General features: G+C 36.2%; 1 protein-coding gene across 3 annotated transcripts in view; it reads right to left on the bottom strand.

The window, feature by feature from the left end:
* Positions 1-2,234: 2,234 nt before the first annotated feature.
* Positions 2,235-20,546, bottom strand: part of SH3RF1 (SH3 domain containing ring finger 1) — an 84,193-nt gene continuing 65,881 nt past the window's right edge. For all 3 annotated transcript variants that reach the window (XM_032686430.1, XM_032686428.1, XM_032686429.1), the window contains exons 7-12: positions 20,120-20,274; positions 17,423-17,593; positions 17,000-17,259; positions 13,175-13,533; positions 11,171-11,505; positions 2,235-4,965 (exon numbers count right to left, since the gene is read on the bottom strand). In XM_032686430.1, coding sequence (XP_032542321.1) covers positions 4,797-4,965; positions 11,171-11,505; positions 13,175-13,533; positions 17,000-17,259; positions 17,423-17,593; positions 20,120-20,274 — 1,449 coding nt within the window. In that variant the 3' untranslated portion in view covers positions 2,235-4,796. The remainder of the gene's footprint in view (positions 4,966-11,170; positions 11,506-13,174; positions 13,534-16,999; positions 17,260-17,422; positions 17,594-20,119; positions 20,275-20,546) is intronic.

Here is a 20,546-nt window from a genome sequence, read left to right as displayed (position 1 = left end):
TGCGGGAGGGGTTTAGCTGTTGATGATCTCATCAACAAGTCTAATCCATCAGAATCTATCTTCAAATTCACAAAACCAGTCAGATTTACTTTCAAAGCAAGTTTTTCATCACATACCTCAAAAGCACGGGAATTGTCAGTTTGGCAAATGAGGAAACTGAGACTCAAAAAGGTGAGACCTCAAGTTTTCAAGAGCAGGTGCTAACTTCAAGATTCTCAACAAGTTTGTCTCCTAGAAGGTAAGAGCTTTTCGGATGACACTGTGGAAGAAGAATGCATTGCATCTTGGGAAATGGTATGCACTTCCCAAGAGATTCAGTCCTCTAATGTTAGTTACTGGATAAACTATGTAGAAAGTGAATGCTACCACTACCCCGTTCATTAATGCAAACCTGCAACTCCTGTTGTGGTCTTTTATTTATGTGTATCACACAGTATTCAGTGTGATAGATATATTCTCAAAGCACAGCCATCATCTCAAGCCTTTCAGGTAGTTCAGAACAACAGATGCCTAGTTTGGGATTTCAAATGCATTTTGACATGAGAACAGAGGTGCAGCTCAGGCCTACCACAACAGTTGTTCTAGACACAAGTAGAAAACAAATGGGGAAAGATGAGGGCTGCATCTTCAGTCTTAGACATCAAAGTTCTTCTTGGATCCTTTCACAGAGCTTGACTCTAGTAACTGAGGTAGGATCACAAATAAGTTAGCTAAGATTCAGGTCCCATATACAGGTCTTCCAAATCCTTTTCTCTTTCCAATTTTCCCCCCATCTAATGTCCATGTTCTCACCATTCATCATCACCATTCTCGGCTCTTTTGTTTCTATATACAAATATTGCAAGTACGCCATTAAGTCATTCAAAAGAATTATGACACTGGTTTTGTTCAAGTCAAACTTCAAATCTGCTTAAGAATTACCATTATTAACCAAATGTAGGGAATGAGCACCTAAGCATGATTTGAGATGTATACTTATGGCAGATGCATGATAGGAATCCAAAGAAGACAGGTGTATTGGTTTGTACTACAGAAACCTGTGGCATCATTATTGTGCATACACATGAAAGACTATACTGTAGGAGTTTTAGTGATGCCAAACACTTTTTAACTAGACAAGTGGATTCTTGTATTTCATTGAAGTCAATATACACCTTTAAACACATTTGAATCTACTGGAAAGAACAAGCCAGTTAAAATATTTTGCCACCCCTCTGAAAAAATCCAGAATGTACAGAAGCCATATTTTTAAGCCCATGCAAAACTATCATAATTGTCATTACAGCTATAAGGCAGAGGAAATGAAATGAAGGTGAACAGGATTTCAGGTTCCTTTGGCAAGCCAAATGTTAAACACTTATTAGAATTACTCAATAATTATGTTACAAAAAAACCCTACTCCAAAACCAACCCAAAGAAATAGTCTTACTTCTACTGCACAGTCATGATGTTTGTGTGTACTTTTCTCCTATGGATGCACTGATATTAGACCACAATTCTGAAAAGAAATAAATAAATTTGCTTTTATATAATCTCCATTCTGCATTTCTACAAATCATGTTCCCTTCTTACCATTCCCATTCCCCCTTAATTAAGGAAAGTTAGACTTGATGTTCCTCCTTTCACAGACCACTTAATGCTGCATCATTCACTGCTAGCAGAATTTAGCAGTTTTAACTAACACTGAGTTTATCACAGTAGCTGAAACATTTACGAAATCTTAACACATTTGCAAACACTTTTAGGATTAACTTTCCACGATTTTCCCAGCAGCTATGTGTACATAGCAGACATGTAGCCACATGCAAATCAGGAAGATCCTCTAGTTAGCCAGTTACTGCCTGACTGCTGTGCACAGCAAAGTTCTTCAGGGCAAACGAGTCTTTGCCACCCTACACTTTTGCTCTCAGTTGGAAGTTCAGGCAGATGCTTCACCCTCAGGGCTGGGGACTCTCTCTCAATATATACACAGTAGGTCCATTACACCAGACTTCATCCTTGAGTGAAAGCAGTCTATGACTTGTGCACCTGATATGCTGCGATGAGACTGAAGTCCATCATGAACAGACTGAGATGGATTTACCTACCTCTTCTGAAGTTACTTGCAGAAAAATGGAGAGGGGAAAAGATCAGTCAGATTCTCGGTTCTCTCTACAATTCATCATTCCAACCTTCTTATGGAATCTGAAGACTTTTTCTCTGTGAGCAGAAATACCCTCCTGGGAATTCTGAAATTAAGTTCTGGTAATTTTATTGTCAAATTCTTTACAAGTAATTTATGTTTAATGTTTGCATACACTATTTGATGTAGCTGTTTGCTAAGAAAATATTTATTAGGATTGGAAGTTTAACATAGTAAATCAAACACATAACATTCACTGGACTTCAAACATAGATATAAAATACCTTACAAAATTTGTTTATGAATTACACAAAGCAAATGCACAGGGTTTGTCTGTTTCTACACTGAATTAATCCCAAGCCAAAACCAAAAAATAACCCCTAAAAGATCACAAAAAAAGGCATGATAAACTGCATTTTTGTCATTGTTGCACTGCTATGTAATAAGCCCTTTTTACAAATGTTTACTCAATGTTAAAAAAATCAATTAAAATGTATTCCATCTAACAAAACTATTGGATTAAAATCTGATTTTTAACTGACTTTATACCATGAAATTCTATTAATAGAGGTAACTTAGTCATTTAGTTTAAAATATGGAGCGTAGAGATAGAAAAAAATTAACCTTTAGTAGTCTTTAATATAAAATGCACTAAATTTTCCAAAATAAGATTATGACACACTAGTGCCAATTTATGCTGACAAAAGCTGATATCAGCTTCTTTCTAACTAAAATTCATTTCACAATACCTTTATATATTACATGAATATTCAAGTAAACTATTTAAAAATATTTAAAAATGCAAAAACTGAATTATACAGTGTTTCAGAGAGATGGTTAATTTGGGAATGCTGTCGTGTCCAACTATATTTATAGATATATTTTTTCTTGTTTTTAAGACTATCATGATACTACCTGATATTAACATTTTATATTTCTCAATGTATAACTTCAAAAACATTATAAGGATTTAACATATCACTATGTACTTTTTCATCACTGTTTCTGTGTGTACTGTGCGACACTGAATCACCTTACTGGCTTCCCTTTGTAAAGTGCTGAGTAACAGCCAAATTACATCAGATTTAAATGGATTTAAATGGAGATGATGGTGCTCAGTGTCTTACCAAAAGAAATCACCATTAAACTGCTATAATCAAACAATAAAATAATAAAAAAAAAGTTCAGCTGAGTAGCACATGTGTTCACCAGTGTCAAATCTCTAACAAAACCCTGAAAGACAAACAATGTATTTCTTGCAGGCTGCATTCTTTATATCCATCAGCTGCAAGGATATTACAATATTTTATTAATGATTCAAACACTGGACACCTTCTCTGGTTGAAGGTAAGTTGCTCACTAGTTTTGGTCAAGTGGCTTTTGGGAAACTTTCAGAGCAAAATAACCCAGCAACAGGAAACTGGAATGGAAAATGCCAACCATGCACAGTTACATTACTGCAGGAATTCAGTAACATGCAAGACAAAGAAAAAGTCAGAACATACCAAAGTAGCAATGGTTAAGAAGTTAGTAAAGTTTTTTCACAGTGTTTCATACAGCCTTTTACTTTAACACAAGTGCATCACTTACCACCACTATTGCTCAGACATTTTATAACATCTCTTGGCCATGCAGATCAGTTTGAGAAGAAAACAGCAAATTACACATCTTAGGCATTTTTTAGACATTAAGTACAACTTATAATTTTATTTTTATATTCAGTCTTATCAAACAGATGTTTTCAAGTTATATTCATTCTAAGTGTTGGGCTTTAACATTCCTTCCAATTTTGTTGGATCCTGAGCGCTAAATGCCCAAAGAACTGGCCAAATATACAAAGCTAAGCTTTGTTCAAATCGCCAAGTTATTACATAAAGAGAAGGTATAGAGAATTTCTTGTTAGCACTCCTAAATGTCTTTCTTCCTAACCTTGAGATGATCCTAACCATGAGATGGTTTTATTCAGTTGTTCACATACATCTCTGCCTCCTGGAAACATTACTCTACTAGGGTGATTTATGAAGAAGTAAAACTAGACTCAGGAACACCACTGACTTTTTTTTTTTCTCTGTCCCAAAAAGAAAATACACATTTTTTCCCCATTTGGCAAATTCTATTTGACGCCACATCACCACCACTCAACATTAACTCAAACAACAGAGACTTACTCCACTGTCAGACACAGCAGGGGAAAAATGTCCAGAGGATAAATGGGAGGCTCTTTATCAGATATAATTGCTTGCTCATAAGGAGAGAATCCAGCTTCCCCTTAGTTATTCTTTCATAAATTAATAATTTGTTAAAATCATAGTCACAAGAATTTTAGCTATTACACAAAATTCAAGTTTAAAAAAAACCCCAAGAATAAATTAGTTACAGCCTTGTAAACAATTGTTCATTTATGTAACATACTTGGGGGAAAAAAATTCCTCTATATAATAAATCAGACAGTACAAGGCACACATCACACTTAAGAATTCAAAGTGATAAAACCAGCAGATGCCTTCATCTTCTTTTTTCGCTGGTGTAATTGTGCTATAGACACTGTAAAAATATGTAGATTTTTGTTTACATTGCAGTCATTTGAAAATATTTCATGACTGTGCTTTTTCTGGCAAAATATTTGTGCTATTTTACAGTACAGTATGATTTGAAGCTCTTGGAATGAATCTTCTCAAATGTTCTCTACAAAGCTGCCAGGGAAAAGGCCAGTCTTTCCATTTCGTTGCAGAGTGCCTTTGAACCAGCCATCCTCACGTTTTTTGTGTACAAAAACAATGTCCCCTTCCTTAAGTTCAAGTTCTGCTTCACTCTGAGGAGGATAGGATACCACAACCCTGTACCTGTGTAATTAGAAAAAAACACTAAGTTCTTTTTTTTCACCTTTTTTTTTTTTTTAAACCAACGCTTTTAAAAGCCTGTTAAAGCTCATGAAAACAGAAAACTGCCTAGAACTGTTTCCAGAGTACATAATAACTATGTCTTGAACAGATAATAACAATAGCAACATAACAAATTTAAGTCAAAATGCGTACATCTCCTATCAATTTTTTCTCGCCAAGATCCCTAAAAAAACTAGACAATGGTTAAATAACAGCAGAAAACTGTTTTTCAATATAAATTTGCAGACTCTTCCAGTATGCATGATTCAACAATAATCAAAGCTTTCACAGCAGTAAATAAGCATAATTTTACAACTGTATGTTTAATATGATATTATCCCAGGAATGGCTCTTCAGGAAAGGCACAGAACTAAAAGAAGGAACAAAACCTATTAATTTGCATTGCTGTTTTAAATTATTTTCATTTTTCTTAGAAACTTTTCAGGATAGAACACGCCATCTTATTTGGACACAATTTGTATACTACTATATTAAAAATAAACATTTTTAAAAGTGTCCAATTCAACAATTTTCTTAAGCATCTGACACAAAGAAAAGTGTATTTTCTGAGTTTGTCACAGTAAAATTACTTTTCAAATATGAGTGCATTAAAAAGAGGCTATACTCTTCTCTCTCTATTTTTAAACATGCATAACACCACTCAGTCTCTTCTACCATGGTTTCAGTTCACATCAACCTAAAATTCAGGTGTTGCGGCTCTGCAGACAATCATGTCAGCTTCTTGATCAAGTTTTATGACAGATATTATAACTCAGTTCTTAGCTATACAACCAATAATGTCTGCATGATGAAATCAAATAGAATCAATGGCTGACTGTAAAATTTAAAAGCTTTTAAAGTTAAGAGCGTTAAAGGCAGTGCTAGGAAATCTGCTGGGAAAAATAGAATTTTCCATTAAAATCAGAACATTTTGCACTCATGAAGATTATTTCATAGATTACAATAACTATTATCTTAATAAGTTTAAAGTAATTTATTATCTAAATAGACTAAAATAAATTAACAATCTGATGAAAAGACAAAAGAACAAGATTTAGTCTAGTAAAGGATGGAATACCAATTCCAGCTCATTATATCCATAATAATATTGAAGCAGAGAAAGATAGTGTATTGTAGTAGTACATTTTGCTTAAGAACATATAAAACAAAAATGAAGTCTGTCCAGATAGTTAAAAGTTCAGAAAAGAGTAGCAACACTTTATAAATAATTAAAGTTTCTTGGGAAATCTACGTATAGCAAATCATATTTGGACCTAATCAGTTGTCAAATGTTATTTACTAGTGACTTATAAACTAGGACTGTTTCAGTCATGGCAATCCCCAGATTTCAGAGGACTGGAATTATTAGATTCATGCTTCATAAAAGCTACCAAGCCAATTACAAGATTTATTAGTGCGCAGCTTCAGAATGCTCCACATCCAACCTAGGCCTGCACTAACTTCTGCTGTGGGCAACTTGGGTTTTAATGCTGACTCAGGAAATAAGAACCAAATATTTTTAATAGACTGTAAGTTTTATTGAGATTGTAAAGTACTTGAGTTAAAACAAGTCTTTACTCAGGTAGGACAAGGACAAGATAGAGAAGGATAAAGAACTGCAATAAAGCTGTGAAAAACTTCTACTGTTGTTAATGAGTAGGTTGCTTCCAGGCTGAAAATTAACCAGCACACTACACAGCACTAATTTTATCCAAAAGAGAGCCTGTTTAAAAAATGAATTTAAAGAAAGAATACCTGCCTGCCTTACACTGCACTCTGTCAAATGCTGCCCTGTAAACATTTGACTCAAAACATGCTTGGTTTTATTTTCTAATTCTGTCAGTAACCTCTGTGCTCCCCTGAATTGATAGACTAGTCTGTTCTGCTGCTGCTGCTTGCTGAGTGTTAAAACAAACAGCTTTGCAAAAACTCACCTTCTCTTTGCCCTCCCTAGAGGATCACCAGCTAGTGCAGAAATGCTGTTGTCCTGAGCTTTCCATACCATGTCGAGCAACCTCAACACTGCAGTAATTTGGTACTTCTCATCAAATTTTAGCTTCCCGACTATTTTGATATCAATCTTGTAATCTAATGTCTAAAACAGAGCACAGCACCCTTGTTTTTAAAATGCTATTTTACTATATTTTTCAATGTTTCATGAGAAGAAACCCATCTGGATTTGCACCTGTAAATCACATGTTCCTCTTCAAATTTTATGCCACATTTTACAAACTCTATTTGCCTAAAGAGGGGTGATCAGATCCAGACCCATCACACATTCACACAGCTGTCTATCTAGATCACCCTGAATCAGTTGTGGAACAACAACTATTTTTCCATTATTAATTTCATCATCAACAACATACTGCCAAAACTACCAATTTCATGCAGAGTAAAGAGCTTATGCTTCAGCTCAAAACTTCATTGCAAGGTCCCTGGAGAAAAATAATCATATTTACTAAGCATGACCTATGTTTTGGAAAAAACATGCTCATTCCCACATGTTTGAATCTTCCTTATTTGTCTCCTTATTCAGTATTTCTAAATGTTTTCAATGTCTGAAGGTCAAATTTGCAGATCTTTTGTGGTCATCTAATCTTAATATTTTACATACACCTAAGCTGTACAACTATGAGTTTTCTTCTTTCTTTTTTTTCTTTAACTGTCTTATATTATTTTTCATTAATTTTCAAAATATTATCCCAGTTATTTTTACTCAGCTAGTGATAGAATGTTAATATTATAAAAATGAAAGTACTTTAGCTTTCCAGAAGTAACCACTATATTTGCCATCAGTTCTTTGCTAATATTCTTCATGTGTCTGGCCATATCCCACAGTGCCTTTGCTTTGTATTTGTGAATTTATTTCTTATTTTGAGGAGGATGGTGATCTGTCTTCACATTTCTCCATTCTACTTTTTATTTTTAATGTTAGCATTTCTCACATTTTTCAGTAACATGGAAAAGATTGTATCTTTCATGTGTTTCTCCCTTTCTTCATTGCTTCTGTTTCACTGGACACAAAATACTGCTTTTCTTCCCAGATAGTTGTAGCTGATTTTTGGACAATTATCTGTGGTTTGCCTGATCACCAAGTGGATAAAAATACTTTTCACATGCAGAAAATTTTAGCTAAGGAAAACACAGAATGTTGGAATTACTATCATTACACAAGTTAAACTCATACTTTTTCTTGCACTTTGAATTTTTACTTTTCAGCTCGTCTGTGCCCTGCTGTTGAGCATCTCTTCTGTCTGCTGAGTGGGTGCCTTGACTCCTACAGATAACCAACACAGAGTAGACTGATTCTCAGCATTTAATTAACAGCATTAAATGCTGCCAGATGTGGTAAGACTTGCTGCCCTCTAAAGCCACTGGCTTGCTCACTGGGAGCAGATGTTACACCAATCATTTTGCGGTGGATAAAATGACTTGGGGTCACTTTAATCACAGAACAAAATTACTGCTTTCCTCCACTCTAACTGTATGAAGAATTCATTTTATAGTTTAGGATATGCAGTGATGTGTATTTAGGTTCAACTTCAGGTCTTTAACACCATTGCAGGGTGCTGGGTAGTTTATTATTACAGTGCTGTGTATTTAATGTAAAATTTAAGGCTATTTAAGCAACGTTTACCTCTAAAAGAGAAAGCTCATGAAAAGAGCTTGCCACTTTCTCTTAACTCTTGTCATGGAAAAAACTAAACTCCTCAGATAAAGAAATTCCTGTATATTCATAGCAGAGCATGTCTCACTCTGGGAATTGCAGGGAGTTGAGTCTATCTTTTTAAAGAAAAGACAGTGATCCTTGGCCTTGTCAGCGCCACATCAATATAAGAAATCACAACACCCCAAGACAACTTGTGTCTTGTCTGGAGAATCAGAAGAAATGACTGAACTCCACTGCAGAGTCTCAAGGTGACAGGAATTCTCCAAACTCTAATCAAGGCTTGGCAGAAATTTCTGTTAAACATCTCTGCTCCTTCTGTACAAGGAACATATGAAAGACCATGGACCACAGCAAGCAACCAACATAGTTCATAGGAGAAGAGTGAATATAGGAATGGGAACAACAGAGAAGACCTGCAGTAATAAGATTTAAGAGAATGTCACAATCTTCCCTTCCTTTAGTGAAATGGCCAATGGTGTTAAGTATCCATCTGCAAACACGTGTCACTAAGAGCTTGTTTACTATCAAACAAATCAAATGTCCATCCACTTATTCAGTATGATTGGAAAAAAGTTCACAAGCTTTACTTCTAATTTTCTGCAGAACATACAGGAAAGACATACCCTGTATGCAGGACAACCTGCAGTTCTACTGAATGGAGAAACAGTGAGATTAACATAAAAATTTGATATAGAATCTTAAAGGACGCAAGGACTTTGAGGAAAATGATGTATCCAAACCAGCAACATTTTCAAGTGCTTTCCAGAGTTGAGCCGGCCTCTTTTGCTCCTAATTCATGCAGAATAATCAGTAGAATCTGACTCCTAAATCCTCTAGACACCTTTCAAAATAAAACTCGAACACTAATATTACACTGCAAAACCAGAGTCAGAATAGAAAAAGTACTGTTTCTTTTTCCAGTCAGATTGTAATCTGAGATTGGAACTGTGAGATTTAAGAACAGAATAATCCTAACAAGAGCTTTTTATTGAGTTTATCCTCAAGAATATTTTCCTCCTCAACTCAAAATTTTCCCTGAAGATGCCGTTGCATCATAAGTATGGTTCTTACCCACCCTGTCTTCCAAAATGCTGAAGAGTAATCAATGGTTATAAATTACGTTGAAGATATTGGGTACCATGTCAATTTTAAGTATTATTGACCAACACATTTTAAGCAATTCAGCCAAAGGAAATTTTCACATCAGCTTAGGAAAAACATTAATCCTGTCCTGAAAAGGACAAAAGGAACCCAGATGAAATTCTATTTAAATACACTGACAAAAATGTAACAATTCTGCATGACTACCAATGAGAATGATCTTGTATTAGCAGTTCTCCAGTAGCAATTATCACTTAAAAAATATTTTTTAACATTTAACATTAAGAGAATGTTTGAGTATATGTTATTACTAGATCAATAAAAATACACAGCATCATTTTCTTTTAGTAGTTCTGAGAAAAAAATTTTCCACCATGGAAATAAAAAACCCTTTTTTTTTGTGAGGATAGAATTAGCTTTACACTAATATGCACTGGTCATGCCAGAATGAATTTGGTATTATTTTCACATTCAAAGCATAAAAACATATTACTGTGCTAAACAGACTTACAATAATGTGAAAATAAGTAATATTATTCTTAGAGAAAAGTCTTTCAGGTTTTATTTTCCATTTCTAAGTGTAAATCTACTTCAGAAATTCAGTATGAAATAGACATTTCCTGCAAGGAAATTGCACAGAAACAGTAATAACCTTTTCAAAAATATTAAAGGTATGACAGAAGTGAACTAAAAGACACATAGAAAGTTACATATTGTCTGGATCTTAATGTATGGGTATAGCTTAAGATCAGTGGGCCTCTGGAAGTACAACAGCATGCTCACACACGTGAGTTAATAGTATCAAAACAAAGTTTACAATAGTCAGCTTGAATCAGTTCAGTTCTAGGGCTGTTAACATTACAACTCTACTATTTTTTCCCTCTACACAAAATCTTGTATCTACTGCAAAAAAAATCCTAGAGCTTGCTGTATGGAGTGCACAGTCACGGGGCATTTGGGCAGTAAAAGTATCTTTGCAATGGCTCGAGAAATCACATATTAAGAAGCCTACACATAGATAAAGGTCTCATTCATCATATATTTAGGCTGGCAGTTATGCACTGCTAATAATCTTAAAGGACTAACCTGATATTCATAAATGCAAGAATATAATGTGCAAAATAGGATGGCTATTTTATCTACTTCACTTTTCATACCAAACCTGCGATCATCATATTTAAGTGTCTATTCATTCAAAAGCTTTCAAGTAATACAAAAAGTAAACAAATATAAACATGAGTATTGGTTGATAAGTAAATAAAGTATTGTTAAAAAATAACTTTCATCTTGCTATAAAATCTCAGCATTTTGAAGCAGTTCTGATATATATTACAAGTGTCTGAGAATGGATTTTTAGCTTGGTTTGCCCAAGTCTAGCTGCATAGGATACTTTACCTTTCACAGACGAGAGGCCTGGATTCATTCAGGACCGGACCGAGCGATGAGCAAGGCTGCCGAGGTGGTGGTGCTATTGGAATAGAGGAATCCAGGGAACTTGTTTTCCGATGCAATGATTCCTGTGCCAGCCCAGAGGCCTCGCTGTCGGTGGGACACGGTCCAGCTTTGCTGTGAGTGCCTGCTGACGGAAGCTCTGGCCCCACTGCGCCTTGCAGGGCTAACTCAGCGGCTGCTTGCTCAGCCTCCAGCGTTGGTGATGCTGGAGGTGACAATCGAGGCTTGCGTTTAGTGGATGCTCCAGAAAGTAGTTTCAGCAAACCTTTTTTTTCTTTCTGTAAACCAAAAGCAGTGCCTCATTTTAGAACAGAAGTCTCCTGTAAAAAGAGTTGAACACTTCCTTCTGAAAGATGACATCGTGCTCAGAGAGGACTCAGTAAATGACGAGATACTTGAGATTGTAAAAATTAAAAAGATAATGATGAAAATTATAAAAGAAAAAGCAAATTATTAACATTCTAAAGAGAAAAACAATAAGTAATTAAGACCATAAACTGGCTAAGTCCTTTCACTTAGTTAGGTTAAACCTTAACTTAAAATCCAACTACTCTGTCCCAAATGGTTGTCTAGAAAAAGCTGTGATGAGTTAGATTCCCACAACAGGAATTTAAAAAGTAAAACATTTCATTAACATGGGCATTTCTGGGAAGACATAAAGAGTAATTTCTAACCAAGCAGGGAGAAAAGTCCGCTCTGGAAGCTGCTGTTTAGATAAGTTTCTTTTATTTATCCTCCCTCAGCAAGGGAAGATCTTCATGACTTAACAGAAGTTTGCCCCAAGGAGAATGTATTGTGTTTTGCTGCTGTGCTAGAGGGGAGGATTGTAAACATTCTTTTTGCTTGTCCAGACAAGAATCCCTGAAGACTATTACCTACCCTGAAGAGAATTATTTAAGTAGCTTTTTGTGTTTCTTGTATTTTTTTAAAGGGGTGTGGGCAGCGATCTTCTTACCAACCCTTTGACTGAGTGAATTTAGTGTTTACAAGAGGTGCCAGATTGTGAGCCTTGGAGACAAAAATAAACTATTGAACCACAGACAGAGAAAAGCATGAGCAATGTGAGATTTTTTTTTAAAGCCTGGGATGTAGTGGAATTGGTGAATTAAAAAATCCTCAGTACTTTTTCCAAGTCTTCAATAACTTAAACGTATTTCAGCAAAGATCTGCTGTCTAGCAAATGGGAAAGAAAAAGAAATTAAAACAGTCCAAATATATCAGCATCATTCACCTTAAACTATAAATAAGTTTTCTAAAATCCCTCCTTAAGGGCACCTCAGTCTGATTTCAATGTCTATGGCTAAAATAATTTTAAAACAAAGTTTTAGGTACATCCATTCAACAATAATCAACAAAAATAACTAAAAAGTGGCTGACATTAACGTACAGCCTAAGATTAAAATCTTCATAAACTACATTAAGCAGCCACATCAGCATGTGGCTGAAGAGTAGTGAGGTAAATTTGAAAACATTTGAGATGTAAAGACAGTTGTCCCAAGGAAAAAAAATTCCAACTACACCACAACTGTAAAAGAAAATCAATTATAAAGTTGGAGGAATTTTTTGGACTACAATATAATATAATCACATGACTTGGTGAATAGTGAGAATGAGTTTAGACATAGAGGAAAATACTTCAAAGAGAAGAAAAGAAAGCAGAATCACTACAGACTGTAATGATCTACATTTAGAAAAAACAACTATGTGCATTCTTTCTTTGTCCAACAAACATTGTTGGTAACATGTTTTTCATAACCTCTCAATGTGTCTGCTTAATAAGGAAGGCAACCTAAAAGAATACTGATTTTCATTTTATTTTATTAGACTGAAATTTTTATGTTCCCACATTCATGGGGTTTTTTTGTTGTTGTTGTATTTTTTAATCTCTTAAAAGATTGTCTGATGAAAACAGGAGAATTCAAGGGAATGATTTTATTCTCTACCCACCTTGCCATCCTTGTCTGCTTTACTGACAGCAGCATTTCCACCAGCTGCTAAAGCAGACTCTGGAGATGCAGGAGCTCCAGGGTGTGTGTTTACAGTTTTTCCACTGATATCTCCCTCCAAAGATGAAGCAGCAACGTTAGGAGAATTCAAAGAAGCTGCTGCACATGCCAGTGGGATGGTTGAGCGGTTCACATTCACAGCTGTGACATAAGCAGCACTATTTGAAAGCTGGGGCTGGAGCTGCTGGGAGGCAACAGAGTGGTGGGGAATGATCACAGCTGCAGGAATAAGGCATGTTGGACTTTGTGCTTGTATGGGTGTGACTGCTGCCGTAGGTCTTTCTTGACTATGTGAGGCAACTGGAACAAAAGAATAAAACCTGAGATAGTTCATCTTTTCACAAGACACACGAAGTGAGGTACAGTCACTGTGTTATAGCTAATCAGTCACAAGAATTTTCCTTCCTAGCTTCTTAATTTTCATTCTTATTATATAGTGACATGATACACAGCATCAAATTTATCTTACCTGAATAAAGTAGTAGCATATGCTACCCTACTTGCACCACTATGCAATAGAAGAATAACAGCACTGCAACTGTTGTGGAGATATCCAAGCCGCTAAGTGAAATGCTTCACATACAGACAGAGATGAAAAGTGAAGATCACATTTTAGTACCTAAGAGCTAGCTAAATATTGTCTGGAAGTGGTTTGCTCCTTTTAATACAATATGTAGTGTCCGGGCACATAACAAAAGTAGGAAGAAACACTCCTTATAGAAGCTGCTAAAAATATAATTGGATTGTTTCCCTAAACTATTCACAAAATCCACAACAGATTTAGTAGGTCTTTCAAACAATAAGTACAGTGGCAACTACTGCTATGAGTGGTTTCTCTGAAAACATAAGCTATTGTCTCTTGGGATGTTTAAATATAGAAGTGGATTTACTTATACCCCTGTGAAATAAAAGAAACATCTACACTGGAAGCTGGAGAACAGCACAAGGCTGAGTTTACTAACCTGGGTTGCAGCTGAGCTGCAAAGCACAGAGTTCTGCATGAGCTAATTAATCCTTCCCAAAAAGTAACGTTGCTATTATAGTCATATGGTCAATCATACATGCTTTTGGATCATTTCAACAGCTTGGACATCTCTGCACCACTGGGTGGTATGAAGTGCAGACATTTTAATTGAACAATATGAGGCAAAATGCAGCACCCCAGTGCTGCACAGCTTCTCTCCTTCAAATACTTCGAAAGGTTCTGTCGAAGGAGGGGTCATACCTCTAGCTTGGTACATGTACATCTCAAATGTATCAATTCATTTTGATTTTTAGATACTGACTAGAGTTTCAGACTTGTTATAAGTGATATCCTGGAATCAAACCTACAGCACTTGCTCGCTTTATTCTGCTTTCTAGAAATTCCCTTGGTAAACTGGTTAGATTGCAGCAACAGTGTATTAGAGTAGATTGACAAAGTTCCCAAATTTGACCTAACAATCAAACCCAATTACAATCTCTATGATAAGAAGCACAAGTTCTTTCTTAAAAAAAAATAAAAATGCATCATTAAATACTCTGTCTAATTTTTTGATAGATAACCTCTTCCCCTGTAGTAGACCCTTGCTAACTCTGAGTAGCACGAACATTTCAAAAGATACAGAGAGTGCAGCAAGATTATTTTGGTAAAAATACAATATTAATGCTGTCTTTTGTTCATGAGACATCAGTTTTCTTACAAGTAGCTGCTATTCTTCAAGATACATCTACACTCATATGCAATTTATGTACTACAAGCATGGAATAGCTTTCTGGTTTTGCTTTCTTATCCCTGATGGAATTGATAGGAAAATGCTACAGGTCACTCTATTTTCATAAAGTTTAGCCTTTAATGAAATCGGCAGAATGTACGTTTTCTTCATAGTTCCTTTTAATCAAAGGATGCATACTCCCTCAGCAAAGATGATGTCAAGCAATATCTCACTAAGATCGTTTGAAGAAGGGTCCTCAAACCCCTGAGCTAAACTGAAACTGGAGACCAGCCCTGCAAAATGCAGCATTGATTTGTGAAGCCTCACCAAGAGAGTAACACTCAGCTAGAGAAAGCTCAATGTGATCATGTTTCAGATGCTGACTACAAAGTGCTCTGTAACATTTGAACATAAAGCAGCCATTATTGCTTCAGTTCTCAGGTCCCTATAAGGGACAGATCTGTATTTGTGATTGAACAGTACACCCTTACAGAATCCAATGTTAAGTTCTCTGCATAGAGAGTGCAGCGCCTCTGAATTTTCCATTTTGGACTTGAAAACTTGGTGGGAAGTATGTTGTCACATTTGTCAGCTAAATGGAAAGGTAAAAGCTTATTTGTCTTGACAGCGGTGCAGAGATGCAGGGACAGAAAGACCTCTGGAGCCCACAGGAGCTTTCTCCTTGGTGCTGTCATGTGCAAGCTTCTAGACAGCTCAAAAGAAACATTTAGAGTAGAAACCACCTGTGCCTGAGAGGCAGGAAAGTACAGATGCTTTGCTTAGTTTCTCTTACTAGCTGCCAACAGCATCTGGTTATTTTTATTTAAAGGTAACGAATAAAGTTGTTACAGAGAACTAGCACATCTGTTCCAGCCTAAGATCAGACTGGAGAAAGATGGGACCAATTAAGGAAATAAAATACCTAAAGACATATGTACATATCCTACCTTCAAAAGCAAACCTGGTGCTGACATCTGAACATGCACAGGGTGTTTTAGGAGATGCATGACTCTGAAGAGGGAGTGGGCTAATTCATGGAACTTGAGACCATAAGAAATAACCATTCTTAAGGGGATAACAGATCATACCATTAGCATCTTTTGCTTTCACTTCTGCTCTGTCAATAAGAATCTTGTGATTTAAAAAACTTTCTGCCATGACTCGCAGCCAAGAGATCTCATTCTCTAAATTCAAGGCTGAAAGAGGAAACGCTGGGATACTCTGAAATGGAGTTTTTCTTTTTCCTTTTCCTTTAAGGCTCTTGGAGGAACTGGAACAGATTAGGCTCCAGTTGTGAAGAAATTTCTTAGCCTGGCAAATCCACAGAGGAGTGCATGGATTTGGTAAACAAAACCTCTTGAAAACACCACTATCAATCTTTTTGAATCTGCATTTAAATAACAAGAGGGCATGTTTCACTATGATATGGCCTGCCCCAGACAGTAAATGCAGATTTATAAATTTCAGAAATACAGAATTTTGCTACATAGGTTATATGGATCTTGAAGGCAGTATAGCCCTGGTGTTTCAGAATCAAAGCTGAAAGAAGTTGCAGTCAAGGTTAGAGAACAAACTGGAAAGCCTAAGGACCAACCCTGAGACAGAGACCTGAAAAAGAAGAAGGAATGAACACTACAGGTATTCAAAGACGTTAAAAGATAATTTAAAAGTGAATGCTAAATTAGAGCAATCTGTAGCTGTTATGCAGTTAACACACAAAAAATAAGCTATGACTCAGATATTCTTTTCACTTTTACTACTATATGAATTGCATATGAGTGGGGAAGCTCAGAGAATGCCCCTGCCCCAGATACTGCTGGAACAAAAAAAATTCCACCTAAAGTACTTGCATATAAATTCCCAACAGTGGGAGTATGTACGTACACACGCTTAGAGGAGAATAATAAGAGATTCAACAACTCAGAGGGATATATTGTCATTTCAACTGTAAACCAAGACATTAAGAAAAACCCTAACACATATTTACATATATCCTCACTCCAGCCACTTGCCCAGACAGACCCTACAGTTTGTCTACCATACAAGTTTTTCTATTTGTTTGTTTGTTTTACCTGTTCTAACTGCATTTCGAGCCTGGTTGACTGTCATTTGTCCTGTCACGTGCATAAGGACCTTGGTTTGTGGACTAGTTTGGATATGTGCTGCAGAAACCACTGCTGTGGGTACTGTGCTGGAGTTCACTGGCACACCATTCCCCTGGAGCTTCTGGGATGTTCCACTAGCAGTGGAAGGGCTGACCATAGTTACCACTCGTCCTGTTTGGCCAGCAGTAGACATGGGAACTTTCGTTTGTGATGCACTTGTCACCGTCCTGCCAAAATTAAAAGCAAAACACCAAAACACAACTGAAAAAATTAGCCAGTTATAAAAGCCCACAGGCCTCCAATTATCCAATTTTAGCATTAAATACAAGAACAGAATAATTTTGGACTTGAAACTAGATAAATTATTTATATACTTGTATAATACTATACCTTGTAACTGGAGCCACATAATTTCCAGGAAAAACACCAATCTTGCTTGTATGCATGGAAGTTCCCTTGAACCAGCCATCTTGGCAGCGTTCAAACACTAGGAACATTTCTCCCTTCCGCAGTTCCAGTTCATCTTCTTTTCGAGGAGTGTAAGGGTATATAGCAATATAGCTAAAAGACAGGAAAAAAGATGCAATCAATAAAGCTAAAACAACTGAAAATATCACTTGTGTTTGCTGGTACAGAGAGTTCAGTCAGAGATGAGAAGGCATGGGAAAAAGGGTTATGGGTTAGTTGATCCATCATACCATTACAATATCAAAACAAGTTATGGTAATAGTAAAGGAAAAAATGACAATTAAGAATACCCTCTTGACTGCACTTTAAGGGAATGCAAAATACTAGTAATAGGACTGTCCATCTTCTTAATTAACTTAGTGATCTTAATTAAGTAGGTATTTATCCACTACATATACCACTTCTCTCTCCCTACACCTGCTTCTAGTACCTCTCACATTTTGTGACACACCAGCTTCTTTTTTTTTTTTGGAGGGTTGGGGAGAATGGAGAAGTTTTGTTGGTTGGGAGTGAAAGATCAGTATCAGAGCTACTTTACAAACTGAAAAACTGGAGTTTCCCTGTGCAAACTGCAGTGCAAAAGAAAGAGATATGTTACTGGAAATTGAAGTCTATGGGTAAGGTAGTTTGCAGTTACTCACTTGTAAAGTTTATTTCCTTTTTTATTTTCCAAGCAACACTAATGCATAATACAGTGCATTTGAAATCACAGTGGGAGTTCAGAAACATTTTGCATTTTTTCTTTTTTAAAAAGCGTTCTTAGGAAAAAAAGTTTAAAAAGCTCTGAAGCTTCTGCAGTTGCACCTTGGAACATTCCTAGGGAAATCTTTGATAAGATGGCACAGTTTCCAGTTATCACATTAGAAAGCAATACTGTTATAATCTCTACAGTGTTCTATTTTATGCCAGAGTTGGAACATAAGAAAAATGTTTGAATGTTGATTACATAATTATTGACCCAAACCTATGGAAAACAGCATTCTCTTAAATCCCATTTTCTCAAAATATACTTTTCACAAGAGGGAGACCATTAAACAGATGAGTGGACTATCCCCTTTTTTGAAAAAGGATCCACAGTTACTTGCAATGCTAGTCCTTCCCATTCCCCTTTACGAAACATTCTTTCATCAAAACTGTCTCTTGTGCACAGTAACAATAGCATTAATTGCATGCTTCTCCTTTTTGCATTAGGTTTTTGTTTCCTGCTGTCCACCCAAGAAACTTTGCAGAATCTGCAAAAATCCTTTAAAGGCAATACAGGTACCTGGTAAAGCAATTCAAAAATACGCTTTAAAGGCAACATATAGTACACTGACAGAAAAAAGCTTCACTGGTACATGATTCAGGAGTAATCTACAAAGCCACACACTGAAGCTCCATGGAAAAGCAATTGATTTGCTTTAATTGATGTTCATTAACTTCCCCTTTAGTTAAATCATTCCAAATTTCATTAGTATCCTCATATAGAGCAACCCTTTAAAGACGGAGGATGGAGGTAAATGAGTTGGGAACTTGATTAACTGCACTAGGCACAATAATCCATAAAAAGCAGTGTTAAAATGCTTGACACCAAACAAACAGCCCAAATCCAGATGCGCCTGCTATACAAGAAGGACGCTCTTCTGGAGTGGGAGGAAACCTGGTGGGAAGATAAGAAGAAAGACATGGAGCAAAAGCAGTCCTTTCATTATTCAAATGGAATGGGCTGCCCAGGGAAGTGGTGGATTCTCCGTCCCTGGAGGTTTTTAAGATGAGACTGGATGTGGCACTTAGTGCCATGGTCTAGCAATCGCAGTGGTATGGATCAAGGGTTGGACTTGATGATCTCAGAGGTCACTTCCAACCCAGCTGATTCTATGACTCTGTGATTCTATGAAATGTGTCCTATTAGATGGTTCAGCATCTCCTGAATTCTATATTTTCTTTTACAGTTCCTATTCCTTAAGCTGCACACAAAGAAGTTTTCAAGAAGATGTTGTCAGCAGCACATGTTAATATACAAAATATTTTCACCCAGAAGGATGACGCACATTTGCTTGTATTACAAGTGTGAAGATGGAGTGCTAACTAGCAGCCTTCTGCCTTCATTCCGAATTGCCACCTAATAATTAAGTGTACTGTAGAATCTTCAGTCAAATTTCAATTGCAACTGACACAAGTAATCTGACAGTAACATGTTAATATAACACCAGTCTAAATGAAATACAGCGCTTTTGGTGTTTTGGCACAAGTTATTCCATATGAGAATAGCCTTTTCATACCATACGTAATGGAAAACATTGAATAAATTTACTCCAGTATTTGACACTTGTGAGTTATACAGTATTCAGCACTAACATAAGGATTCATTCATCTTCTGCAGGATAAATACTTTATATTTTTGAAGTGAGCCCTTTCTATACACAGCAACAGATGATTATATTTATCTAAGACATAAACAATGCTCAGTATGAAGGCTGTTTGGGGCTATCACCTTTATGCATGCTTTTGTTCTGAGTTGTATGCTTGGCTTTCTGGCAATTCTAGCAGAACGCAGCCAGCTGGTGTGATACACATACAGGGGAAGTTATCAATCTCATTCCATTTTTCTGACTGGCAAAAAGTTTCTATTTTACTTACACACTTGGACGAGTTTGTGGTCGTAAATGTGCCATTTGGTCAGTTGATCCTGATGTAGACCTTTGTATTACACTTGTAGACTGAGGTCCAGAAGCAGCCGATGCAATGATTGCAGCAGACAAGAGAGGTGGTGGCGGAAGTGGGGGATTCATATTCTGATTTTATAAGAACAAAAAAAAAAAAATAGCAACAATGATCCATATTGTTTGATGCATTGAATCAACGGCAAAAAAACCCCAAAATCATGACTTTCTAAGGAAATGGAAAAAACCCATCTAAGTCCAGTATTCCTTTACCTACTGGTACAATATAACTTGAAAGTTAGGTTTGTCTATATTTCTCTTTTTCCGATTTAAAATACTGAAGTTTTGGCAGCTAATTAAGCTGATGACAAGCGATTTCTCAGCATGTGAAAAACGGAAAGCAT

Source organism: Chiroxiphia lanceolata, chromosome 4 (assembly GCF_009829145.1).
Source record: "Chiroxiphia lanceolata isolate bChiLan1 chromosome 4, bChiLan1.pri, whole genome shotgun sequence".
Classification (NCBI taxonomy): Eukaryota; Metazoa; Chordata; class Aves; order Passeriformes; family Pipridae; genus Chiroxiphia; species Chiroxiphia lanceolata.
This window is presented reverse-complemented; position numbering and strand designations above follow the sequence as displayed.